This window comes from Amphibalanus amphitrite, unplaced genomic scaffold (assembly GCF_019059575.1).
Source record: "Amphibalanus amphitrite isolate SeventyFive unplaced genomic scaffold, NRLGWU_Aamphi_draft 000303F_arrow, whole genome shotgun sequence".
NCBI lineage: Eukaryota > Metazoa > Arthropoda > Thecostraca > Balanomorpha > Balanidae > Amphibalanus > Amphibalanus amphitrite.
Genome location: NW_024881798.1, coordinates 124,027 through 151,786, shown reverse-complemented (window position 1 = coordinate 151,786; position 27,760 = coordinate 124,027). Strand labels below are relative to the sequence as shown.

General features: G+C 52.7%; 1 protein-coding gene across 1 annotated transcript; it reads right to left on the bottom strand.

Moving 5' to 3' along the window:
* Window positions 1-1,244: 1,244 nt before the first annotated feature.
* LOC122387912 (protein sprouty-like) lies at window positions 1,245-27,109 on the bottom strand. Its single transcript, XM_043378563.1, has 2 exons — window positions 26,967-27,109; window positions 1,245-2,839 (listed from the first exon to the last, which is right to left on the bottom strand). The coding sequence occupies exon 2, from the start codon at window positions 2,815-2,817 to the stop codon at window positions 1,942-1,944; it is 876 nt and encodes a 291-aa protein (XP_043234498.1). The 5' UTR covers window positions 2,818-2,839; window positions 26,967-27,109; the 3' UTR covers window positions 1,245-1,941.
* Window positions 27,110-27,760: the final 651 nt, after the last annotated feature.

The window sequence follows — 27,760 nt, the reverse complement described above, 5'->3', positions numbered from 1 at the left end:
ACGATTTCACTTGGAATGCGATTAACCCGCGCCCCGTAGGGCTACCGGCGGACCCTACCACCCGTAGGGGGGGGGGGGGGCCGTTTCGGCCCCCCCCCTAAGATCTCGGAAAGTTACCGGCCGATTTTCAAAATTCAAACGGCGTTTGATAGCCCTACCCGGGAACTACCTTGTGACCAAATTTCATTGACCTAGGTCAAACCGATGACGTCACAGGTCAGGTCAAAGGTCAGATTTTCACCGTTCACAGGCAATTCAAGAAATGTGCTGTGAAATCGAGTAAATTGGTAATTTATTGAAAACCATCGATGGTATATTGTTCGTCAAACACATACTTTGCTATCTGAGATCACTGATACCAGGTCAGGTCACAGCGAGGTCAGGTCACCGGGGGTCACAATATGAATGTGTCGTGTGATACATGTTTTATGGTCCATTTTACATGACAAATGCGATTATGTGGGTTAGGCAGCCTTTGGGGCCAGCCTAGGTCACATTTTGGTGAAGGTCAGGTCAAGGTCAGGTCAAATTAGGTCAAATTTCAAAGTTGATATTTTTGCATAAAATGGGTATCCATTCGATGCAGCTCGTCACGGGGAGTCTAATGGTGGTCTTTGTTTTGCTCTACGAGTTCTAGAATTGCCAAAAATTGAGTTTGAAAATTTGACGTCATCATTTTTGAACAGTTTTTTTCGCTATAACTTGGCCAAAAAACGAGGTATCGATCTGAAATTTGGTATGTAGATAGAAGACGGTAGGTACTATCACATATATTCCGGTTTTTTTCGAAACTCAAAAAACTTTTTGGATTTTTTGGCTAATATATCCAAAAAAATGCTTTGTTGATTTTTGGGGATCAAAACTCAAAAATTTCAAAAATCCGAGATAGCAGTTTTGTAGCCCTGTCAATTCTACACCTTTTATGTCGTGATCATTTTTCTGTATCTTCAAAGCTGTAGGCCTGACAGGTCTTCTCGCGAAGGTCTTTTTTCGGTCGAAAATGACAGAACATGACGTCACTCTGACGTCATTTGTGGCCAACCTATCACAGCCTCTGGAAAAAATTTTGGTCACAATGTGTAAAATTGATGCCCGGAGGGGTCCTGAAAGTTTGGTGGCGATATCTCCAGCCGTTTAGGAGATATCGACCGAAAAGGACAGGGGGGGCCGTTTCGGCCCCCCCCCCCTACGGGGCGCGGGTTAAGCCTTCCACATATCCCGATGTTTACCATCAAAACACGACAGTCAATATCGTCCTGTATTGATCACATGTCACTTCTATATAGAATTCTGGTTCATTTGACAACGAACAGCTCTGTGTAACAGCATAATTCACCGGCTCAACAGAAACACAACGACTAGATAGCAGCTCGAGGCGGCGCCACTGCCCGTCGCAGCGCGCCACTGGCCGTCCAACCGCGGCCCTCCCCCTCCCCACCGCCCGCCACCCTTCCGCCGACCGCAGCGGCCGGAAGTCGGCCCCGGGGTCACGGGGGTCACTGCGAAGGCAGGCGCCGGGTGACGGGGTCAGGGAGGGGCGCCGCGGCCAGCCTCCCGCCCGCAGGCACGACCAGTTGGAATCGTGGATAATCAAGACGCTGATAAAAATAAACGACATGACTCCTCTCATGCAAGCCCGTGCAAATAAATGCGCCACGGCGCCGCCGCTCGGCCCGCCTCGGCCGGCTCTGGCGACCGTGGTTCTTCTGACCTGTCGTAGCCCTCCCGCCTCGCCGGGCAGCCCGGACCGCGCGCTACCCGTGCCATGCAGGCGCCAATGTGACTAGCAGCGACGCACGCGTGCGCAACGCGCCTCCTTGGCAATAAATTATCTGAAAACGACTTCCAGATCTTACAAAATAAATAACAACTCGGCCGGGCCGGCCGGCGCCCTCGGCTGTCGCGCAGTAGCACTGTTCAGACCGGTGCCCTGTCACCCTCCTAACCACTGTCGCGTCGCGCACACAGCCGCGGTGGATCGGCCACGGCGGGTCGGTCGGCTCGGCGCGGCACCGGACCGGCCGGCGGACCGGGCTCCGGCGGCCGTGGACACGTGCAGCCTTCACCACGGCCATAGCAGGCCTGCGCCAGCCGGGCGGCGGCTCGCAGAGGCCAATAACAGGCCAGACATGGCACCAGCGCGGTCAGCAGCAGCAGAGTGGTCCAGCGCAGACAGCAGCCGGCACCGGCCGGCGTGCACGAGCACGGCCGGTCGGCGGCCGCCGAGCCACTGTCAGACGCCGCGCAGTGGTAGGCGGCCGCCTTCACACAGCACATGCACGAGGCGAAGTCGACGCACGTGTCGGCAGAGAGGAGACAGGTGCGTCCGCAGAGGAGCCGCTGCGGCAGCGGACGCGGCGTGCGACACGCCTCACACCGACAGCGGCCGCACACGACGCACACAATCGAGTCCTCGGTCGGCTCCGAGCCAGAATCACCACCCGCACTCGACTCCGCGCGGCTGGGCTTCTTCAACGGCCCGGGCTGCTCGCGAACCGGCCTTTTCTCCGTGCCGGGCTCTCGCAGACGGGCCTTGGCGGCCGACGCCTTTTCCGCGCTGTCCGCCCTGCTCGACACACCCCTCTGTCCATGCTGGCTGCGCTGGGACGCTCCCGGTCGGCCGCGCGATGGGGTCGCCTCGTGGTCGCGTCGTTGGACGACGCGCGGCGCCAGAGAGTAGAGGTTGGTAGCTCGCTCGGCGCCTGGCCGCGGCCGGTCGAGGGAGACGGCCGGTGTCGGCGGCGACGCCGACTGAGCGCGCCTGTGGACGGCCGGCGGCGCCGAGGACGGGTCCACTGTGCGGCCATGGAGCGCCATGGAGTCACATCGCCCTCACCGACTGAAACAGAGAGACAGGCAGCCGTCAGTGACGAGCCCTGCCGGGTGATAACGGAGCGCGACGCCGGCTGGTCGCCGCCCTCCCGATACTGCGCCGTTTCTCCGCCGCTACGGCCAAATCTTTGATTGAAAGGTCATACATTACAAATATACAACGGAAACTGGATAGTTCAGTTTGTGTTCGGCCAACATTTCGAAAACGTGATCCCTGCAAACATTTCCAGGCGTCCAAACAAATCTTCCGGGTCTCGTCTGGGGCCCTATCGCTACATCAACCCGAGTGCCTGGCAACGAGCAGCACAGCACGCACACTGACACACGAGCGGAAACGGGACAAACAGTGACACAGACAGACAGACAGACAGACAGACAGACAGGCGCGCACAAAACCGGTCCCTGTCACTGTTTCCGGTGGGCGGTGCAGCGGCCGCGGAGGGCGTCAAAACAGGACGACGGTCGCACACTGAACAGGCCTGCCCGGCCGGCCGGCCGGCAAAACACCGCTCTGAATGGGGAGCGGATAACACTCGGCATGCACCAGCCACTCGGGGGATTAGGGATTTACTCGGGACGCGGACCAAAATAGCAGCTACACGGCGCACATATCCCGGATCAGACCACAAGCCGGCGTCTGGGTGATTTCCGCGACCAGACGGCCCCGCGGCCGGCCGAGCCACTCGCTGTGTTTTGCAGCCTGGGTGCGGCGGACTGCGGTCACAGTGCAGTGGTCGGTTCGGGCCGGCTAGCTCGGACCTCGCTCCGTGTCGGTTCGGGTCGAACGGTGCCAGGGCCAAGATGAACGCTCGCCGCCGCCGTGGCAGCAAACATACAGTCGGGTGGGGCCGTCGCACCGTTTGATCCGACGCACATCAAACAAACAAACATGTGCGGCGACCGGGGGCGACAGGCCCGCGGGCAACGCGGCAGGACGGTGCCCGGGGACCTGGCGAACAGAGTATTACCGTCACGGTTCTCTGGGATGGAACCGTTTTGAAGATGTAAAATCATTAAAATGAGCTTGTTTTGTTAGTGATGGCTGAGAGGATGAGCTTCCATAAATGCTTTCTGTTTGGCTGAGGTCAATAGGGACGTAAGGTCCATCAAAACACCACGTGCTTCATTGACAATTCAAGTCCCATTGGACAATCGTCACCAAATCTAGCCTCTTATGTAACCAGGCAGGACATCCTGACCACTCAACACCTCTGGCTAATAGTTTCAGCAATTGACCGCGGTAGCTGTGCGGCTCGGTTCGCTCGCACCCACCCGAGTATCCCATATCTGAGCGGCCGGTAGCTGACACCGGGTCAGAGGTCAGTCGGGGGTCAGGGGTCGACCACAACAACAGGAAGTGGAGCGGTACTGGCAGTCGGCCGGCCGTCAGCGGACCCTAATCACCGCCACGGGGACCGGGGCGGACCCGGTCACCCGGCGCCCGAGATGGCGGTCCGGGAGCCAGCGCGGTCCTTATGGTCCGGAGACGGCAGTTCCTAATGCAATCATCCCGCACAGACGATGGTACCTACGGAAGACGGGCGAGCCCGAAAGTCGGCGGTCCTCATGATCCGGAGAGCGCAGTTCGTAATGTAAGGCACCTACGAGATCCTGCCGCTGGTCGTCAGATATTGACGGACTAGGGACACTATTGACAGGGGTCATCTGACACCTGCCAGAGGTCACAGGGGTCATCTGACACCCGTCAGAGGTCACAGGACAGCCGGCCGCGCCGCCAGCCGACGCCGCGTCCGGCCGGCCCGCCATTCGCCAATGACAATGCCATTGGCCACACGAGCCTGGCAGCACCACAATAAGCCGTCAGGGCCGCCCACTTTACCCTGCCCCTCTCCCCCCATCGTTGCCAGCGCAGCCGGGCATGCGTCGTACCCGAACGGACCGGCCGGCTGTGGGCCCGCTTGAGTGACTGAGTTAGTGGATGTGGGTCCGTACAGCCGGGTTGTATGAGCCCTTACGGCCATGTTATGGACTCATACGGGCGAGACTGTAGAGGCGGACCCACATGCCGTCGACTGTGAGGGTTAATGTGGCAACTGGTCAGGCTGTGGGTGTGGGTCCAGTTGAATGTGTTGCATGACTGGACCCATATGACCGGGCTCATATGGAGTGGGGAATGGCTGAATGATAGTAGGTAGTAGGCTGGAAATACTCGCTCCTCACCACTTGTGTCTGCCAGAACATGCAGTCCTTGGCGATAGCCTGATGAGATGGCGTCGTGTAAGTCAGTGACAATGATAAAACATAAGGCAGTAACAGCTAACACCATACAATGGAACTCTTAGATTTTACCAACCCTTATTAGCATAGTAGCAGAACCGCAAGCATTACAGTGCTGAGCTTTCTGAAAGAATGCTAAGACAGAATACTACAACTGAAAACATCTTTTGATGAAACTGATCAAACGATGTTGAACGAGTAAAAAATGCTAAGATATCTAATCTACAAAGGAAATCAAACGATCTTAAGAATGCATGTTCCATTGCACATGTCTTTCTTCTATCTTTCTGACGTAAGTGGTATTTCTTAAGTTCCTGAGTCCAATAAAACACAGTGCACAAGCTCTACGAGTACATTATAAGAACTTGTACGACCTTCAGTGGATGGCCCAGATTACCACGAACTAAATCAGAATCAGCAACCACCAAAAAACCAAAACGTATACACGTGGTAACCGGTTATGGGCTCAAATTTAGGACCGGTCGCGGCACCGTCCGTCAAAGCCGAGCCTTTTCAAGGTAAGAACGAACCTCAGGCAAACCATCGCCAGTCGCTATACCACAATGACCGACCTTCTTTTGCGTGTGACATTAACATCTCTGCAATTGTGATTTGGATACGTGATAAGCTCCTGGAGTACTTTTTTCAGTTACCTGTCCTGACATTATATTAACAAGTTCAAATACAGCAATAGCGTGAGGTAAAGCCATTGCATGCCTTATTGCTAACGTGAGATGACAGCACTAAGGCAATCCGTCCAATTAAAACGAGCAGATCCGATGTGATCGTGTCATGGAATCAGCCTGCATGCTCGCCTACCCCCGGGAGTGTGCAGAACTTCATTCTATTCATAAATACACTGATAGTTTCACTCAGAGATTGGCTAGAGGTGCGGCGCGGATATCACACTGCTACTGCGGATCCTGTCATTCGTGGCTGATTTGGTCCGTTGCTGAACCTTTTGTTTCGGGATAGCCACCACGACCAATGTTCAGTGATCAACGGCTATCTATTGGTCAGTGAAGTCAATGACCAATAGTCAATGATCAATGATCAATGGTTAGAGGAGTCAATGGTCACTGGTCAGCGAACAGTGCGGTCTGTGGTCAGCGATTTCAATCGATCATTGAGCGGCCAGCTGTGTGCAACCAGCGCTGACACCGGTCATAGCTCAGTCAGCGGTTTCCGTCTACCAGCCAGTGACCGACTCCGTTTACCTGAACGATAACCAGCTGACCGCCCGCCTCTCAAAGGTCGGAACGGGCCAGGTGTGGGTACAAAGCTAGCTGCAATACATGCTACAAGATGAACCAGCCACCTTATGAGCGAGCGTCCGCCCGAAAGTCCACTCGGTAGGGTGGAGCGAGCGCTGCCGCTGCCGCCGCGCCTAAAGCCGTTGTTCTGGGCGGAGGCTGGCTACCGCGCCGGACACTATACGGGAAACACCCTGAGGTGGGGCGTCTCCTTAGAGAGGGCAGGAGACACCCTCGTGGGGCGCGGCCCAACAGCAGGCGAGACGCAATCCCTCAGATAAGATATCTCGCTTCAAAGGGGCAAGATGAGCGAGTGTTTCTTTGATGGGGCAGTTTCTTCGAAAGTGAAGGAAAGTAACTCCACCAGAATAAAGAGGTGATGACACTTTCCAGAGCGGCGCAAGCGACATTCCATGTGGAACATGAAGAAGCACGCAATTCCAATTACCGACAAATACGAATAACTATGTGCTGCACAAATTCGGCTACAGCGGTAATATTTTAACCGATGTGAGCCCCTGAGCAATGGACCGACTATTCTAAGCAAGTTCCCTGGAATTAAGAAAATAGAATTAGTAAGGAAGGACAGAATTAGTAATCAGCGTCGCTTGTTTTAGACGAGACGGAAATATAGGCAGACACGACACATATACTAAGTTGGGGTACGTTGCTAATTTATGCTGCACTACCCACGCGGCCATGACCAGTTTTAGAAGTTATATAACGTTTCACAGAAGTTTGCCATCGGCGCGGCCAATTTTAGCACCGTTCAACAGAGCCGTCCGTCACCGAGAGCCGGTACCATGTCAGACCTTTCCTTCAGACGGTGACGGCGAGGGGCGCCTGAAGGGAGCGTCGCCTGTTCACCGCAGCGTTCTCACACACTGGAGAGACAGAGATCAGCCTCGGAATTCACACCTCCCACACAGCCTTCTCACCGCTCCTGAACTTATCACCACTCACAGTTCCGCTCACCGCCCTCTCACTCTCACTGGAGCGCGCACACAGACACACAGCGGCGTGCACTGACAATATGCGCCGCGACAAAGGAAGGTCGCGTATCGGGACGGATGGGCGCTTTCCGCGCCCACGGACAGTGGCCTTCAGAGCGGTGGTGCTCAGTCCCGCTGGGTACCTACTAGTAACCAGCCGGTATGGATTCACCCGGGCTCCCACAGATGGGCGTTTGCCGCTAAATGATTTGACGTGTCGATCAACTATCAACTATTGACCAAAACCAGGCAAGAAATCGTTATTAATTGAAAATATCAAAGATGTAGAGTGTCCAAATGAATGGATATTGCGCTGGCGCAACGCAGTGAATCACTTTTCATTCATTTGACGAGACAGACAGCCAGTCCTTATTTTCTGACAGCTAATACCCAGAGCGGACATGTTTGACACATCGAGCGCACCGCCGCCGGTGCCTCTGTCTGCGCGGGGGTCACCGTCCGGTGTACAGTATATCTAAAAAGTATGTCCCCTGGTTTGGCTCTCCCACAGGAGGCGAATCGGTAACTTGGCTGAATCCCAGTTGCGGCAGCCGGCCGCCAGGGTCGCTGCCGCGCGAGCGGCCTTGACCGCTCGCATGTCATTGGCAGTTCGGTCCCTCCCCATCTATACCGAGGTGGGGAGGGGAGAAGAGGGGAAGAGAGGGGAGGGAGCGGCATCCGCTCGGCACTGGGCGATACCTGGCTGACCCCGCGCTCCCTTGCTGACCTTTGTCCTGCCCTCAGGCGAAGACCGACTTCCTGGCCTGTAGCGGCCCAGCGGAAAACCGAGCTCGCGGGCGCGACTCCATTGGCCCAATCTTATAAATGGAATGCTGTCGTATTCACGGCATTAGATAATATTAATAGTGATACCAGCAGTGGATGTGGTAAAATACAGACCAAAACAAACGAAAGCACACGATTCGTGCATAATGTGCCCTCCCATTCAAATAAGCCCGCCCACTTCGATAAATGGTGTAGTTTCTTAGGGCGTAAAAGATGCAAAACACTACCGATTTTTTTTTTAGCTCGGCCACTGGGACCGACAATATACAATTGACTGAAATGCATGAAAACCATTTTGCATTTAGGTAATAGCCGTTTTCTGCACCCAAACTTTAGCCAGTGACGCCCTGTCCATTCTAAAACGTTTATAAGATTGGTCCCAGCACCCGATTTTATATGAGGAAGTCGTTTAAAAAGCAGCTTATTTCTAACGAATTTATTATTATGGCCACTTTTACAGGACGTCTATAAAGCTTTGACTTTTACATCTTCCTCGTTCAGGAGCAACGTTTTAACCCTCACCGGACCTTCAGGTTTTCTGAATACCGAGGGGGCGTTGGGGATTGGAAGTGAGGAAACAACCCCCTTCGCCGAATCGCCCCTAATTGAGCTAGAGCCTCACGAAAGAAACGATCGTGTGCGTCGTTACGAAATGCAGCGATTAGTCTCCAATTTAAGGACCAGGGTCAGCCGATGACTTCGGAGGTCAGGTCAAGTGGCCCAAGGCACAGGTTCGGTTTTTGGTAAATAACTCCGCTAAAAATGATCGCAGATCCACGATTTTAGCAGCATCGTGTTTGTCTAGCTCAGGCGTGTCGAATGGTATACTTTTTCTTCGGGTGAGATCAACTTAACACTCGCCCGTATAGGGGGGGGGGGTCGTACGGACCCCCTCCCTCGGTTTTTCGCGAATAACTCGCGTAAAAAGCGACCGATCGCGACGAAACTTTCAGTACCCTCGCGTTAATCAATTTTACACCCACCTTGAAATTGTCATGACCCTGACCTTAATGACCTGTGACCTGTGACCTACTTTTCGAGACCATATTTGGCCGGAATCGCGATTCGGCGTATGTCGGCTCGCATTAGCGGCGCGTTTGCAGTCTTTTCGTGGTTTTAAGCGTTCAAACATGGGATGTGATGTTGCTTCCACGCATTAGGGTGGGTGTCAAGGTCACCGAAAAGTCAGGTCAGGTCATTGACCTTTGATGACCTCGGTTAAAAAGTTAATTAACAATTTTAATTAGGATAGTTTAATTCAAGTGGGTATAATCAGACTTGACAATTTACTAGGAGGGTTTTGCAGCGCTATTAGTTCGGCATGTAATTATAAATCATTGCTAATTTCGATCCGGATATCGTTATTCAATGCTGGCCTTCGCGTCCTCAGAAAAGTTGTTTATAGTCATGAAGGCTTGCATTGACCCATACTTTCCATTTTTCAGCACCATTATTCGCCGTAGTTGACCAGGTGTTTTCTTCAGCTCTCCCCTGAATCCTTTGGCTTAGACCTGGCGTATCACCCGAGCATCGCAAGACGCCCCTACCACACACAAGTTTATGATCCCCACGAACCCACAACAGCGTCCGTTCGCTTGGTGTGTGACCCCTTGACCTTTGGCCGCGACAACTGCCAGCTTGCCGGAGCACCCCTCCCTACACGCGCTGCCCCGCCCGCTCCCGCTCCCTCTCCCCCCCCCCCCCGGGGTCGTGTCACGAAGGTTCGGGCTTACGCTACTACCGGCCGCTGCGCAGCTGTCACCTAGCGCTTGGGAATGTGTGGTCTGGTGCGGATTCAGCCAACTACCGGCTCGCGACACCAGCGCCACGTAGTGGCGACGGTACATTCTTTTTAGACATACTGTACACGGACCGCCGGGGTCAGGTCGGTGTCTGACCCCAGTTTCCGGTCGGCCGGACCAGAGGTGGCGCCGGTCACGCCCGGGGCATGACCTCAGCGCAGGATCGTCGGACATATGCGTACCGCCGTGCGAATATTCCCAGTAGCGCCGGGCGCACCCACCATTCATTGGCCGCGGCCAAAAACGAGCCGGCTGGGGGCAGCAGGTGCCAACTACAGGCCGTTCTTGTCCACAGCTGGCTTCCGACAACCATGAAGGCATGTTTCTCCCAGGCTTGACTACGTCTGAAATTCGGTGATTATGAGTTTCGCAAGTCATCGTCGCATTACAAATGAGTGTGTTAAAGGGAGGAATTTTGTAACACTATATGGAAACCTTATGTATGAGGTCCCAAAAATTGTCAGCCACAAGGCTTTGATGCGCTTGTATGACCAGAATTGGTGAGAGCATCAATTTCTTTTGTTCAGCTAACGCCTATAGCCAGTACTCACTGTTCAGAGGTCAGCTATTTAACCCCACTTCCCCTCACACGCGTCCGTTGACACGAGGGCAGAGGCTCCCCGGACCAGGACCGCTGCAGGAGCAGCAGCGGGGGCCACGACCGCGGGATGTTTACACCCCGTCCGACTGGACGGCCGTCGACCTCACGGCGTACCCCGAGGCGACACCAGGTCAGCAAGGCTCGAGCCAACATTCACATTCCGAGATGACACAGCCGATATTGCTGTCCCAGTTATCAACTCCGGGGCGGTGGCCGGTGGAACGACACCACCTATGTAGTCAGGACTCAGAAGACGTGTGACCCTGCCAGATAAAGCCGAGTATGGGGAAACCACCAATGACACCCGGTCAGTGACCTGACCTGACCGGTGACCCGTCCGAGGTCAGGTGTTCCGCTCAGAGCGGCCGGCAGGGGCCGCGGGGAGGCGGGGCGGGGACGGGTGGACCGTAAACAGAGCGGCGGCTGTGTTTGTTTGAGTTGGCCGGCCGCCGGCCCGTCTGCTCGGCGTCAGTCGGCGCCGGCCGCCGGCCGACACAGCACACACTTCCGGTGACCGGTCGAGGACGACGCGCCGGTCCGGCCCGGCCCGGTACGGCTGACCGGCCGCCCGATCGACAGGGTGGTTCTCCCATATCTGATTCAAAGAACAGAGATAGTCGGCAAGGGTCGGATAGGTAATTATCCGGAAGTGGAATCGAAACGATCATCTAATTAAAACTTGAATAAAAATCATCTTCCCAATCGATAGCAATTGTTTCATTGACGATATACCTTTTCAACTCAGCAGACAGTCTGTACCAGGCCTCAACGAGCGGTTACAGGCCAGGGCAGTCCTCCCTCGTCCTAATTAGCGGCGCCATCTCGGCAGTCGCACTTCGGCGTCGCCCGGGCGGCGCGTCTGCCGGCCGCGGACGAGTTATCGCCGCCCCAGGCACGCTCAGTCCAAACAAGTTCGGCGGCTGCCGACGAGTGATCGCCCAGGCGACCCATACCGTCTAATTAGGCTGTAGCGTTTTGACATCGCTTCATCCACCCCCAGCCGTCCGCTGTCGAAGGGGGGACAGACCCATCGGCCGGCGAGCGTGACAGATTTGACAGTCCGTCACTGTCGACATCTGTCTCCCGCGGCCGTCACCTTGACAGTTGACAGAACCCTGCCGCCCCTCCCCTCACTCGGCCGGCGGAAGCGACCGTCTGCCGTCGCGCGGCCGCTCGCTGTGCCGGTGAGGGGTCCGCGCGGCCCGTCTCCCCCTCCCCCGCTCCGCTCCGGCGCGGCGGCCCGAAGGAAGCGGAAATGGGTGTGCGCCGCGCGCCGGACACGCTCAGTGCCGACAGTGATTTTCTCACGGTCGGGGTGCCGCCAGGCGTGACGTTCAGGATCACAGCCGAAAGGGTGAGCTGGCACCTGCCGATACTGACAGGAGGATAAAGACGCCCGAGTCCTGAGCTTAGTTACTGCAGAGGCTCATGAAATCGGAATAGGAAAGAATGATGACAGCGATTTATGTAGCGACCATTACAAGTTTAAGCCGTTTGCCACGTTCTGCCATTAGATTACTTGGTGCACAATGCAGTGCAAAGTAGGAGGCACCTGTTCAGCGTTGACGTTTCCTCACCCTCGCTCCCCGGAACCAGGCAGTCCTTGCCGAAACAAAGCATATTTGTATTTGTATTGACACCAAAAGCCTTCCACATATTATATTAGCGACATATTAGCGACAATGAACTTTTTTTCTCGCATGCACGACAGGGACTGTTAAAAAAGACGGCGTGGTTAAAAAAGTGTCAAATTCGCGAGGTGCATTAATTGTAGCCTGACAGCATCGTGACATTCCCTCACAAACTGAATGACTGAGCTTAAGTCCATTCATTCAAGAGTAGCTAACCTACAAAAAGTTAACAAATAGACGTCACGTCCCCATCCCCTGAACTTCAGACAAAATAACAATAAAAGATTAGCATCCCCGACAAACACGGTAGGTAGGTAATCTCGCACATCAGACGTGGGAAGAATGAAATCCAAAGAATGTTTCTGAAATAGCACGAATGGCGATACATCGATAGGTATAGGTAATGCTGCATGCACTGTAACGTTTGCTCCTCCCAACTCTTCAGACTTACCTCGGTATAACGGGATGCCCAACGCCCATGACCTAAATACCTATCGCTATACTTGCATTGAAATGGCAATTGGCCAGCCATTTGCTTTAGCCATTTCGAAAGACACTCTTGCGACTTCACGTTGAGCACAAGAAAAAGATCCATCGAGTCAAGCTGCCCTGGTGTTTGAGGGGTGTCGATTGACACTGCCCTGGTTTTGAAGGGTGTCGATTCACACTGCCTTGGTGTTTGAAGGGTGTCGATTCACACTGCACTGGTGTTTGCGAAGGGTGTCTATTCACACTGCCCTGGTGTTTGAAGGGGTCGATTCACACTGCCCTGGTGTTTGAAGGGTGTCGTTTCACACTGCCCTGGTGCTTGAGGGGTGTCGATTCATACAATTCCTTGGTGTTTGCGAAGGATGTCGAGTCACACTGCCCTGGTGTTTGAAGGGTGTCGTTTCACTCCGCGCTGGTGTTTGCAGGGTGTCGTTTCACAATGCCCTGGTTTTTTGAAGGGTGTCGATTCACACAATTCCCTGATGTTGCGAAGGGTATCGATTCGCACTGTCATGGTGTTTGAAGGGTGTCATTCAAACTGCCCTGGTGTTAAAGGGCGTCGATTCGCACTGCCCTGGTGCTTGCGAAGAGTGTCGATTCATACTGCCCTGGTGTTTGAAGGGTATCGATTCACACTGCCCTGGTGTTTGAAGGGTGTCGATTCACACAATTCCTTGGTGTTTGCGAAGGGTGTCGATTCACGCTGCACTGGTGTTCGAAGGGTGTCGATTCACACTGCCCTGGTGTTGGAAGGGCGACGTTTCACACTGCCCTAGTGTTGCGAAGGATGACATTCGTTGGGTGAGCACTGCGCCTTGTGTGATGGGCCTCCGGGCATTCAAATAGCACTTTTTCTACTCTCGAGAACCAGTCCTTCTGGTAGCTTAACGAGGAGAATCTGAGTGTGCCAATCTCCTACCATTACCTGTCGGTTCCAGTTGGGGCTTTTGGTGGCGGATGAGGAGCGCAACCGAAAAATGGGTGAGTACGGCCAACAACAGCCAAACTGGAATGGGTCGCAGCACGGGACACAGTAGCGACAGAGAGGAAACACTAATCGGTATTAGGGTCCCCTAATAAAGTTTAGTGGCCCCTCTGGAGTGTGAAGACCAGCTGGGTCGGAGGTGGGTTGGGGAGCGGCAGTCCGTGGGGAGGGGCGAGGGCGGGGAGGGCGAGGGAGGAGACGAGAGGACAGACGTCAGTCAGTGAGAGGGGACGACGGTGACAACAGAGGCGGGCCGCGAGTGGCGCGTCTCCCACCCCCCATCCCCAACGGCGCAAATGTCCTCAACATTGTCTCTTCCGTCTCTTTTTCGTTTTTTTTTATTACTTCTCTCCCTCTCTCGTCCGACGTCGTCTCACCCACGGTTGTGGCGGATGAGGAGCGCAACCGAAAAATGGGTGAGTACGGCCAACAACAGCCAAACTGGAATGGGTCGCAGCACGGGACACAGTAGCGACAGAGAGGAAACACTAAATGGCAATTTATGCGCCAACGGCGTATAAAGACTTTTAGGCTGGGGGGATCCAGAGCGTCGTAAGCCTCGTCGTAGCTGCGACGTGTCGCAAGTTGTGTAGTAAGTCGTTTTTGAAGGGATCAATTGATGAGTAGCGTTACTTAAGTAGTAAAGTCTATCGCAAATAGCCTGATTTGCGACACAACTTACGAATTTGAAATAGCAGTCGTAAGTTGTGTCGCAAGTTGACCTTGCCTTGAGGAAGGGGTCACAGGTCACAGGTCATTCGGGTCATGGTCACGAAATTTACATGGTAGGTGTAAAATTGTTTAAACTTTAGATCCTGAAAATTTGGTTGTAATCCGTTGACGCTAACGCGAGTTATAGAGCTTGAACTGACGGGTCGTCTATGAGGCCTCAATCGGTGCCAGCGAGAGTGTTGAAAATGGTGCATAGTATGTTATATTCACATTTATTGGGGTATTCGGGGATATGAAGTAGCCTAACAGTAGCCTAACACCATTCCAGCAACTACTGGCGAATCCAGAAAGGCGGTCTTGGACGTTGCAAGGGGCATCTCCCAAAATATTCTCCCAATTCCAAAAACGACGTGTCCCAGCTGACCCCGATGACCTCCAATGAGCTCTGTGATGACCCCAAGTTGACCTTTTTGACCTGGCCTGTCCCAGATGACCTCCGTGACATCCTATTGAACTCTCTGATGACTTCAAGCTGACCTCTGTGACCTGACGTGTCCCAGATGACCCCCATGACCTCCAATAGAGCTATGTGATGACCCCAACATGACCTTTGTGACCTGACGTGTCCCAGATGACCTCCGTGACCTCCAATTGAGCTCTATGATGACTCCAAGCTGACCTCTGTGACCTGACGTGTCCCAGATGACCTCCATTTGAGCTCTGTGATGACCCCAACTTGACCTCTGTGACCTGCAACGTCCCAAAATTTGTCTATTTGGGTGGGAAACGACATCCAAATGAAATTCATTTTCCACTCTCACCACCATTTTTAAGAACAATTTTCCACTCCCAAGTCCCAACCAAGAAAACATAGATTTTTTACCTATAGAAAGACAGTTGTGTGGATGCCCAGTTAGCATCAAACATTCTACACCCTAGAATAAAATGCATGCTTTTTGTCATTTCTCACTCCTTTTGGATCTAATCGAATCAGCAGTTTTCCACCCTCTCCCCTCTTTTTGGTGGGTAATTTTCCCCTCTGACACCCAAGACAAAACTCAATTTTGGGACACTGGTGACCTGGCGTGTCCCATATGACCTCTGTAACCTCTAAGTGACCTCTATGATGACCCCAAGCTAACCTCTGTGACCTGACGTGTCCCAGATGACCCTCATGACCTCCAATAGAGCTCTGTGATGACCCCAAGTTGACCTCTGTTACCTGACGTGTCCCAGATGACCTCCGTGACCTCCAATTGAGCTCTCTAGTGACCCCAAGCTGACCTCTGTGACCTGACGTGTCCCATATGACCTCCAATTGAGCTCTCTGATGACCTTTAGTTGACCTCTGTGACCTGACGTGTCCCATATGACCTCTGTGACCTCTAAGTGACCTCTCTGATGGCACCAAGCTGACCTCTGTGACCTGACGTGTCCCAGATGGCCCCAATGACCTTCAATTGAGCTCTGTGATGACCCCAAGTTGACCTCTGTGACTTGATGTGTCCCAGATGACCTCCGTGACCTCCAATTGAGCTCTGTGCTGACCCTAGGTTGACCTCTGTGACTTGACGTGCCCCCAAGTTGCCCTCTGTGACCTGACGTGTCTCAGATTACCTCCGTGGTCTCTAATTGAGCTCTGTGATGACCCCAAGTTGACCTCTGTGACCTGACGTGTCCCAGATGACCTCTGTAACGTCCAATTGTGACCTCCATCTACAAATTTCTTACCTCTCTGTGACCTCAAACTCTCGGAATTCATTTCTTCTAAAGCATCGATTCTAGATGCCCTATAGCCACGAATCTCCTGTGATCGATCCCAAATTTTATGGCAAATCACGTGAGCGTTAGCAACCACAAGTCACCCAGTTAATACAAAGCTTCAGAATCAGAGAACATGCTTGACCTTGCTGTCTCATAAGCTCGCAAACCAGAAAGGCGAATGTTCCTTTATGCGTGATAGAGTTTTCGACCTTACTGACGTTTACTACGGGATCAGCTGATCGTGTAGCCTTTTAAATTCTCGAGTAAAGTGGGTATTTAAGCCTCGTCGCAGCTACGTTCTGTCGTATCCTCCGACAAACCCCTCTTTCCTCAACATCCCTCCTTTTTCGCTACGACACAACTTGCGACGGGACATGTGTCGTAACTTGCGACGTGTCGTAGATGGACTTGCGACGCCCTGGATCCCCCCGGCCTTATCGTTCGTCGCCAACTTAAGCGCTTGTCAACCTGCGGCGGCTGAGCCGGCGCGGCGGCGGCGCCGCACCCGCAGTTGACGCAGCGACAGGCGACGCAGAGCCAGCAAAAAAGTCGTTGTTCGCCCGCCGCCACCCCAACGCCTCCTGTGCCTTGTTCGTTTATCTTGCTTTAGGCGGTGCTAATGCTGTGTGCTCTCTGTACTGGGCTGTTCCACCTCTCCAAAAAACGGACAAAATACAGCCCCGTTACACACTATGACAATGTTTTTTGCAAGCGCGAGGGCGGCGACGGATAAAAAAGGATATTCATCGAACTGATGTACCCAAATGTGTAAAGTATCGCTACAACCTTTACCCGTTGAACCTTTTTATCGTATTTGGCATCGGCCCTACCATATGCACCCGGACCCCGGTCTGTTCGTTTTTAGCACTCGCTCCCAAACCAACACCAGCCGGCGTTCACAGAAACGCTGCACGGCGGCGACCGGAAATTCCAGACGCGTCACCATGGCAACCACGACGTTTGACCATCGGCACTGACCCCACCGTGTCCTTCCGGCTCCGACGGGTAGCGCGAGCGACCGGTTAGACAGCGGCAGCGGTCCGTTACCTGGTTACGCCCCCCCCCCCCAACCGACCGATCCGGGAGGCATCCAGGTGGGGTTGAGCACGTGGGTAGGGGGGGGGGGCGCTGTCCCGATGTCAGCACTCAGCACTACAGTTCCGACCCCTACCGACCTGTCCTCCAGCCCTGATAGCAACGCTGGTGGATTGAGCCATACAGAGCGAGGTCTATGATTGAGCCCAGCACCAAACGAGTCAAGCACCCGTCCCCCTGCTCGCCCGCCCCTCCGCTTCCGGCGACCGGTCGCCCCCCGTGACTGGACCCCTTCTAACGGGGCCGGGCGGCGCCACAGGTGCATCGACTGCCGCCAGCAGTGAGCACCTTCCGGCAGCCAGAGCCGCCACACAATGACCGGGTGTGCCACTAACACTACCCACTAGACGGCTATAATTATCCCGTTCGTGAAATAACGGTTTGGCGGTGGTTTTTACCAGGACAAGCAATGCAATGAGTTTTCCAGCACTAAAAATACACCGCGGCTCCAATTGTTTATGATGACGGCCATTCAGTCGTAGTTTTCCAGTGAAGGCGCGCTGTTTACCGGCTGAGAGAAAACACGGTCTCTGAGAACGAATAGCTTATAGTTAAATATCACTATGAAAATGAACCATAAATCATAATCAAGTTGTAGTGGAATACATTGGGATGATATTGAACGAAAACATATTCAGAACTTTTGAACTTGTCCATTTTAAAGTCGTAAATGAGCGCAATAACATGTGCCCGGATGCAACGGAAGATGTCACCACGGAGGGACGACAGTAGAACAGACTCGTGCAGGGCAGGTCGGCAGCAGTTACATATGTAGGCGTGCAGAGCGGGACGGTAGCAGTGGTAGAGGCTGGTCCTGACGCCCACACTGCTAAGGACGGACCCGTGCTCGTAGCACGCTAACTGTGCATATCAGTGCCGAGGCACACGAACAGTCAGCGTACCTCAGAACTCGTGAAACGTAAATGGAGTGTGTCCATTGACCGATCTGACAATGAACAGGAATCGAGCGACTTGGGAGAATCCACCGGTAAATAGGTAGTACTGGAAAGCGCCATTTACGGATGTAGTAGCTGACATCTATCAGTCATCTCACACGTTCTGCTCTTTCGTCTACTTGTTACAACTGCGGTATCGAACAGCTGACTTGAACAGCTGGGCGTGACGTTACATTGGCTTCATAAAGCGAACTGCCCGAATCGTATCGACAGATTTCCTTTTAAATAAAAAAAATATACCGAGTACCTGATTCCATAAATTTGATATTTTGAGGGGGTTATTTTGTTTCAGGTTTTTCTTAAAGCCGAAAATATCTCAAATGGTATAACAAATGTAACAAAGAGAATGTCGCGCCGTCTGGTCACCACGATTACGTCACGGTTGTAAAACTAAAAAGGTGATTTTTCACGCCAAATCAAACATCACCTGTTTTCGGTAACCATGCAACACACGTTGGACAAAAATGGCGGATTTTTAAACTGAGAATCTGGAGAGCCCAGCATCGACAGATCTCACAGCAAAATGCTTCTGCGCATCGACCTTTTCACTGCCCTCAAAACCTTCCTTGCTCCAGAGATTTTCTTTTAGGGGATCGGGTTCGCCTGCGGGCGAGAAAATGCAGACGCAGGTAGCAATGCTCCGGTTGAATACAGTTCGATGGCTCCAAAACAACGCTGGGCCTTCAGGACGATCCGGAGCAACGTTACGGGTGTTCCTACTCGCAACAGCGTGACGTCATTGTCATGGTACTGATACAGATACAGCCGCAGCTGACCGTAGCGTTCCCACCGTCCCACCAGACAAGTTGAGATCCAGATGGCCCGCAAAACGGGCTTTGCGGTCTAGAGCTCTTTCCACATCAGCTACCTTCCAAGAGTGGCTGCCGCTGTAATCCTTCTGCTGTCTTAGCGAAATTTGATTGGATTTGCCCACCGGTGTTCATTGCACGACTGGTGCTGACGCGATTCGGGCCAGACAGGAATTCCGTGTTGATGCTTGCAACAGAAAACAGCAACGCCCGTCGCGCAGCGGGCCACTGAGCGCTGGTCAAGGACACAGCTCTAACGGGTTCGGGTCGGACTCGGAGCGGGCTCAGTGCAGATGTGTCGGCCGCGTTCCTTGTTAGCGGTCAGCGCAACCAAACATGTTTGTCACTTCAGTCAGCGGGCTATGGACACATCTATTTGTTATGCATCGATGGTTGAATGGCGTTGGATCGCGCGTCAATGGCTTGTATCAGTCATCACCTCAACGTCCAAGAAACGACTCGCAAATAAAGCGAGTCAGTCCGTTTAAAAGACTAGCTCTACCGATGAAGTGACGAGGGCTTCACAACGATTGCATGGGCTTTTCGGCCTTCAAATTCACGCTGACGCGTTCGAGGTATTTTTCACAGAACACGACTAGAATGCGGAACCATTGCGAAAAGTTCGTCATCATATATAGCCCGTTAAGCTTTTCTTTTTCGCGTAAGGATCGACAGATGGACGTATGATATCTTGATTGCTGTCAGATATGATGAACACAAAGCGACAATGGCCATATTAAATCTACTTGCCAGGGAAAAACGCTGTTGTAACCCACGATGTCACAAATCATATTTACCAGAGGCACACCTGGACCATCACGCGGTGACGAGGTTAATGGTGTAAAATACGTGCCCTCATGACGTCAACAGTTGCAACGCCCCCCCCCCCCAATGGCGCTGCAGACACAACACCGCTGCATCCCTGCAGGTCGATGCATCATTGTGGAAGAGCACATCGTGTAACAAGCTGCTTCCTTCCCAATCCCTGGCGCACCACGTTCGAACAGACTGAGTAGTCGTCAGTTGTCAACTCCCGCTATCCAGAAACAAGGTCAAATAGAGAGACAAGTAACAGATAACGGACTGCGTCCAGTCGAGAGGCGTCGAGTTTCCGCCGAGCAGCGCCCATATGGCTGATCAGCGCCTCTGGTCATCTCAGTCCGCGGCGCTGGCAGGAGCGGCGCGTCCGCCCGCCCTCCGCCGGACGCCCTTCACACTCGAGTCGGAAAATAAACTGCCAGCCCACTCGGGGCTGTGGTCGACTCCGCCCACCCCGTCCGCCAGCTCGGCGGCGCTTCCCGGACTCCAGGAAGGAGCTCGAAACCTGATGTGTGCGCTTCCAGCAACCGCGGCCACAAACACAGCTGCCGCCGTCGGCATAAACCGTCCTATCGAGCCGGTGACGTCATTGGCTCCAGACGGCCCAGCCCGCCGAGAGCCGGCCGTGTCCGGAGCGCGACGCATCGGCGGCGAGTGCGGCGCACCAGGTGTCGGCGCGCGGCGCACCCATCGCGCCGCGGTCGCCGCATTCCTGGAGACGCGTCAGAACCGCTGGCGTCTGTCAGAGCAGCGGCGCCTTCCTGTCGTTCGGACGGGCGTGACAGACTGAGTCGTGGACCATGTGTGTCGCACATGCCCGGCCGATGAGCACAGGCGGGGTAAAACCGGCGCACCGCGCACCAGGCGGGCGGGTCCGATCAGGCGGAGGGTGAGACTGACCGTTGGGTGTGTATCTCATCAGGCGCGCTAAGACGCGGCGTCCTGGACTGGAGCAGCGGCAGTTCAAACCGTCCTCGGCTAGGTTGACGACGAGTCTGAGTCTGACTCGAATTGGTTGCGACCCACGCTGAGTCGAGTGAGAGTCGGATCCATGAGGTCTTAAGTCAGAGGAGAGGAGTCGAATTCATCAGCTCTTGGCCGTCCCAGAGTAGTCACAGAGTGAAGACTCAACCCCATGTCAGATCCAGTCAACTTCAGTCACTCCTATGTAGTTACACTCGATCCAGCAACTGACGAGAGTCGGCCAGGGCACTTCCCGGTATAAATTGTTTGTTTTCGACCTGTCATCTTCATCAGACATTACTGAGATAGCTACTGAAATACTGACCGAAGACCATCCTACGGGGGACAGAGCTACTACATACTGCATAGACTGACGGAAATGTGTGTAAAGCAAATGCTTCAAAATATAAAACGGGTAATAGAACGTGCAGAAAACAGCTGGAAAATTACATCCTTCTAACGTTTCGCTGATTATCCGTGGGTCTGGCCATAGCCAGCCGCAGACGTCATCGAAAGTTGGAGAATTGGAGTAGGTTCTGCTGAAAAACATAAGAACAGTGACGTAGTTATCAAGTAAATAACATATCAAGTAACTGGTTTAATTACATTCCATTTCAACCCGCGGGTATCGAATGTGCAAAATCCAGCTGTTGTTACGAATTCGTGACGGAATCAGTTCAACCAGCGACTGTTCTAGCCCTAGCACACCAACAGGAATTATCTGCTCCTCGCCAGCCAGTACTGCTACTCGCCGCGGTAGCAGCTTGTGAACAGCACCGGGGAAAGCCGCCGGTCGCGGCCACCGCCCCATGATCGCTGTACTGTGGACGGCGTGTCCACAGCGGGCCCGGAACACGCTGTATGTTAGCTGTGAACACAGTGTGCAGACCAGCTGAGAGCGGCCGCGCCCTGCACCTGTCAGGCCGGACGCGGTTCCCACCGCCGCGCCGCCGAGCTGACTGCGAGCCCAGAGAGCCGACGGGAGGTGCAGACAAGGGCAATGTCGACCGCTCAGACGGAGCGGAACACCCCAGCTGACAGAGAACGCGCTGTTCAGCGTAAGCGCCCCTCAGGATTACGGACAAAAAGACGGAGAGTGAGCTCGCAACACGCGTCTGAGCTCTGAACGTCGACAGTTGTAGACACCGAATTCAGGGCGAGCTCTCATCCAGGCCGAGCCCACATTCCCAGCAGCTGCCGACGGAACTTTGATGGATTGCAGAGACGGAACATCGAAATACCCACAGGACCTTATTACGCCCGTAGTGTAAACATCGCCCAGATCTCGGCCACGGTTGCGACATGGGCACAGCCGTCGGGTCCCGCCCCTGGTCGGCACAGCGAGGGGAGGGGAGTGACCATGCGTGTGCGCGACAGCCGCGCTAAGTATCGCCCGTCGGTCAGGCAGCCGGATGGCGACAGCACGGCCACTTCTCAGTTCCCAGCGGTCAGGGCACATTCCCCCGAATCCCTATCATGGCGGCGAGGGGCAGCTCGCGCCAGGCGCGGCCGGCGCTCGCAGCTGGCTGGCTCACATCAGCGGCACGCCGGGTCTGGCCGCCTGGCCGCGTCCGCTCGCCGGCCGGCTGCACCTCTAACGGATAAACATTTATGCGCCGATTGGCTTATATAAAAACGCAGCCTTGAACCTCCAGTCACACTCGCTCTGAACATGCATACCTTTCCTGAAGACCTAAAATGTAATAACGAAACAGGGTTCTGGTCTTGCTTCAATATGTTTTAAACAAACTGTATTCCTGCGACTGTGTGCATAACATTTTTACATTCAATTATTTTGAATTTACAGAACAATTAGCGAGGTCCTAACTTTCAGAAGAGATGCTCAATTTTGAAGTGTCACCGCATATCACGGACGTATAAATAAACTGGACTGACAATCCCAATGGACCTCCTATGGAAGACACTGAAGCCGACAAGGCGCCATTTTACGTTGCCAAAAAACCGTGCCGTGAAAGGTAATCGAGCCAATACAAGTGGAATTGTGTCCAAACGGATGATCGGATCGAGATGCTGGTGGTACCGTTCGACGGGTAATGCCTTGAGGCAGGTGATGATGCATGTCACAGGTCACCCGGCGGTGTCACATGGCGCGTGCCACGTGCCGACAAACTTACAAAGGGCAAAAACCTTTAAGCGACGCTTCAGATCAAACGAAGGGCGGCACAGGTGCCAAACTCACAGGTCACATGTCCCAGTGTTCGACCACTAACATATGGTATGCTCGGCATCAGGGGGTGCGGAATGCACGCGCTAGTGGCGAAAAACATGTTTTGAGGAGGCATCCTCCGATTCCGGAAAACCTTGACCTAGGCACACCAAATTTGGCTCACTGACACTACTGGACATGCGCTTTAAGGTGCTGTACAAATAGGCTTGCTGGGGTACACGGTGCACGTGCTGTGCACGTGCAAACCTTTTGATGTTGCACTCTGTGTCACATATGCGGGTAGGGCGGGTAGCGCTGGCAAGCTCAAAGTGCCAAATTTACACAGGCCACCCAGAATGCATCCCAGCATAGTTATTGAGCAATGAGCATATCCATCTCCTTGGTGGCCCCCAAAGGTGCGCTCTGCACGTGCAAAAAATTATCCGCGCCGGGCGGTGGGTATGCTTGGACACTATGTGGATTTATGTAAATATCTCGAAAACGGCGTTGTGTAGCGCCGCCGTTTTTGGCACACCTTTTCATGCATCTTTTCCACACATGCTGCGTAATTTTCAGACTTAGGTCACTCAAGGTTAGGTCATCAGGTTACGTCCAAGTGACCTTACCTTAGGAAAAGTTATAGTGCCCGTCATAGCTACACAGACTGAACAATCGGTTTAAAACGTGCAGCGATTGATAAGAGCAACAGTATATACGTAGAGTACCTCTACCTCGTAATTTCAATATCACTTGCTTGCTCAATGCTCAATGCTCAGCTCGTATGGTAAGAGACTGCGGCACAGCATAGATGCAGGCGCTTTGCTACTGCCATCTATGGGTGAAAGATGAAGATAATGGTTATTGCGGTACAGTATTACTGCAGGCGCAAACAACGTAGATAACAAAGATGCCTATGCTATGCTGCGCTGGCCAGCGATTGAGGCGCAAATTTGCGTTGCTGGGTAGCAAAAAGTTTAGAAGCCCAAATTTGACAAAATAAATGATTTGCCGTGCTGGTGGTCTGAGGTCGCAAAATCAACAGAACCCTAGGTCAGTGATATTGAAATTTCGAGGTAGAGGTAGGTACTCTAAGTATATACTGTTGATCTTATCAATCGCTGCACGTTTTAAACCGATTGTTTAGTCTATGTAGCTATGACGGGTATTATAACTTTTCCTAAGGTAAGGCCACTTGGACGTAACCTGGTGACCTAACCTTGAGTGACCTGTCTGAAAGTTACGCAGCATGTGTGAAAAAGATGTATGAAAAGGTGTGCCAAAAACGGCGGCGCTACACAACGCCGTTTTCGAGATATTTACGTAAATCCACATGGGATGTCCAAAGCATCCCCACCGCCCGGCGCGGACAATTTTTTGCACGTGCAGAGCGCACCTTTGGGGTCCACCAGGAGATGGATATGCTCAATAATTATGCTGGAATGCATTCTGGGATGGCCTGTGTAAATTTGGCACTTTGAGCTTGCCAGCGCTACCCGCCCTACCCGCATATGTGACACAGAGTGCAACATCAAAAGGTTTGCACGTGCACAGCACGTGCACCGTGTACCCCAGCACGCCTATTTGTACAGCACCTTAAAGCGCATGTCCAGTAGTGTCAGTGTGCCAAATTTGGTGTGCCTAGGTCAAGGTTTTCCGGAATCGGAGGAGGCCTCCTCAAAACATGTTTTTCGCCACTAGCGCGTGCATTCCGCACCCCCTGATGCCGAGCATACCATATGTTAGTGGTCGAACACTGGGACATGTGACCTGTGAGTTTGGCACCTGTGCCACGCTTCGTTTGATTTGAAGCGTCGCTTAAAGATTTTTGCCCTTTGTAAGTTTGTCGGCACGTGGCACGCGCCATGTGACACCGGGTGACCTGTGACATGCATCATCACCTGCCTCAAGGTATTACCTGTCGAACGGTACCACCAGCATCTCGATCCGATCATCCGTTTAGACACAATTCCAATTGTATTGGCTCGATGACCTTCCAGAGCACGGTTTTTTGGCAACGTAAAATGGCGCCTTGTCGGCTTCACCTGAATGGAGGTGGTTGCGGGTCCAGTTTATTTATACGTCCGTGCCGCATATACCATATGTTTGTATACCTTCTGGGACGCCCATTGCTTTCATCTTCACCCACCATTCGTAATCGTAACAGTATTCAACAGGCATGAAACTAATAAATAAATGTCTTCGAATCAGCAAGCGGGATGTGCCTGAAATATGAATTCCACGCATTTTTTTGTTGTTGCAACAATGCATCGTGCGATGAAAGAACTTCGCCGTTGCTTCGGCGCCGCGTATACGAGTGGGGCGTGGGATGTGACTGGGACATATACTCTGCCTGGGACGTGCCCATGTGGCATGTTTGGAATTCTTCTATGGGTTTGCCGCTGTAAGATTACTTTACAGCCCTGATTGCAGACTTATAGAGTTGTCTTGATTGCGCTCATTAAATGACAATGACTGAACATATATTATATGCCTAATGCCTATCTCGGAGATGCTAAACGAAGTAAAAGGGTAAGGAGTGAAATGTAACTATGTAGGCATTATCGTTAACGATTCGTGCTATTAGTTCGATGAATACACATGCACTGTCTTGGTAGGCGGACTCGTCCCAATTCACGTTTAATGTGGAATATTGTTATTCATCCACTGGCGGATCCAAGGAGCGGGGGCTTTTGGGGGCAAATGCTTGGGGGCCCCAGGCCCCAGCGCCCGAAATAGACGGAAATTCGCCCTCTTTTTTCGAGAAAAGAAATACAAGTTAACAGCTTTAATTAACAAAAATTTGTTATATATGTACAACAGTGCATATTAAATCAAAATCCTCAGTTTTTGGTATTTGGAGAAACTATTGGCGGAAGAGGCATATCCCCCCCCCGATGTCCAAGACCGCCTTTCTGGATACGTTTACGGTTTATGCATTCATCGTGAACTATTTTGTGCACATGTAGGTACTCTGATCTTGTAAGGCTATAAAAATACATTATGGACGAGACATAACTACCTATTGTAACCAAGTGCGTAACAGATTTACCCTTATAATTAAATTGACATGAAATTCGTCTTTATATCATCGGATGATTCCTAAAATATCGATATCCTAAAGGTACGGATCTTGAGTAGAAAAAGTTAATAATTAATCTGTAAATTTCATCCAGTCTGCTCGAAACATGTTTACTCTTTCCTTCATATTCTCCAATATAATGCAATTCGATGGGCCAAAGCCCGAAGGCACAAAATACGCACACTTAACGAAGCTGTAAAATTGAAATAGATTTGAACAGAACAAATCGAAGTGTCCAGACAGGAGCTAGCATCTAAATAAGAATAGATGGCAGGACACCTATCAGCTGACGCTTCCTTCCACGAGGAATCCACAAGAACATCGCATGCATTCAGTATTCACCATGTTGAACTGGTGCTTCCTTACACGAGCGAATCCACAAGATCATCGCTCATGTGAAACTCGCTCAGGTCCATATGTAGATAACGCATAAATTCTGCAGGGCACATCCACACACAGCACAGGCAACAGACAACATGCACATGCATCACCAACACACTTCGCGTATAGGTACATAGGCGCGGGAGCCGGGGGGGCAGTGGGGGCAGCTTGCCCCCCCCCAACTCTGGGGCCGTGGCGGCGGTGCCCCCACAGCTTTGAGACAGAATACCACACTTTTTTGCAAATGTTTTCTTTTTTTGTTGAAAAAGCCGAGGGGTGAAAAATAAGTGGCCTAGAACCGGTGAGAAAACTAGATTTGGGGGTACCCTAGGTTAATCTCTATTATGGTGTGCCCACTGCCCCCCCCCCCCAGTCGGAAAGTAGTTCCCGCGCCCCTGTATAGGTACAGCACAAAGTGGTAACGCTACGAGACCCCTGTGGCTTGTAGAGGACCAGCGCAGCGCTTTTGTGTCTGTTCCGAGAGCCGCGCCGGCTGCTGCTGACCCACAGCACTGCAGACAGCCGGGAGAGGAGAGCCGGCTCGCCCGATCGATTATGGGCGAGTCGCCGTCGACTGTCGAGTGGAGAAAGCCAGAACAGAGGTGTCGTCGGGCCGCCTCATTCACACAGGGATGCTGCAGAGGAAACTTACCGAAACGGCTCGAATCCAGGCAATGTCGCTGACAGTCGGCAGCACACGGTCACAGCTGGCAAAACAAATCTCCCTTCCCGCGCACTGCGCGCAGCCGGGCACTGGCTCCGTGAACCCCACGTCGCAATAGCTCGAGCGGTACTGAATGAACCAGTCACGTGTGCGCCCGTCACCCTGGCGACCAAGCGTAAGCCCCGCCCCCGTTGTCATAGTAACGCGGCGCTTGGCGGACGACCGCAACAGGCGAGAAGGTCGAATTGTTTCATTCATTCGGGTGTATGAATGAATGAACGTGACCGGAAGCGAGCGCGATGGGCCCTAAACGCACCGTGAAAGACGAGTCGGAAATGGAGCCAAATCCACCGGGCGCTGAGTAATGGTAAGTTGACAGTGGGCCTGGCTAGCATCCAGCACTCAGTCTAACCGCGTTTCGCTGTTGACATTTGCTAATACGACGGGCGACGGCACAGCGACGTTGGGGAAACGGGGCGGGGGCGTCCTATTATAGCAATACCCGATTTTTATCGAATAATATCTGTTCAATCAAAGAAGAAGAAAAGGCATTGATCTTATTTACATTGCCTTACAGTGTTGGGTGAACTAGAACCAGATATCCAACGTGATATCTATGATGACGATAGTGATATCTAGGCTAACAATGATGATAGTGAAGACCTAGCTTACGTCAGCTTACGTGCTCATATGAGATAATTACAGTTTTGTGAAAATTATAGCAATGAAAATATCATGATAATTGATAATTGATGATATTGATTATAAAGTAAAATGCTATA

What these genes read in the sequence shown, in the direction of transcription:
- LOC122387912 (XM_043378563.1), bottom strand. Translation starts at nt 2,817, where the DNA reads ATGGCGCTCCATGGCCGCACAGTGGACCCGTCCTCGGCGCCGCCGGCC.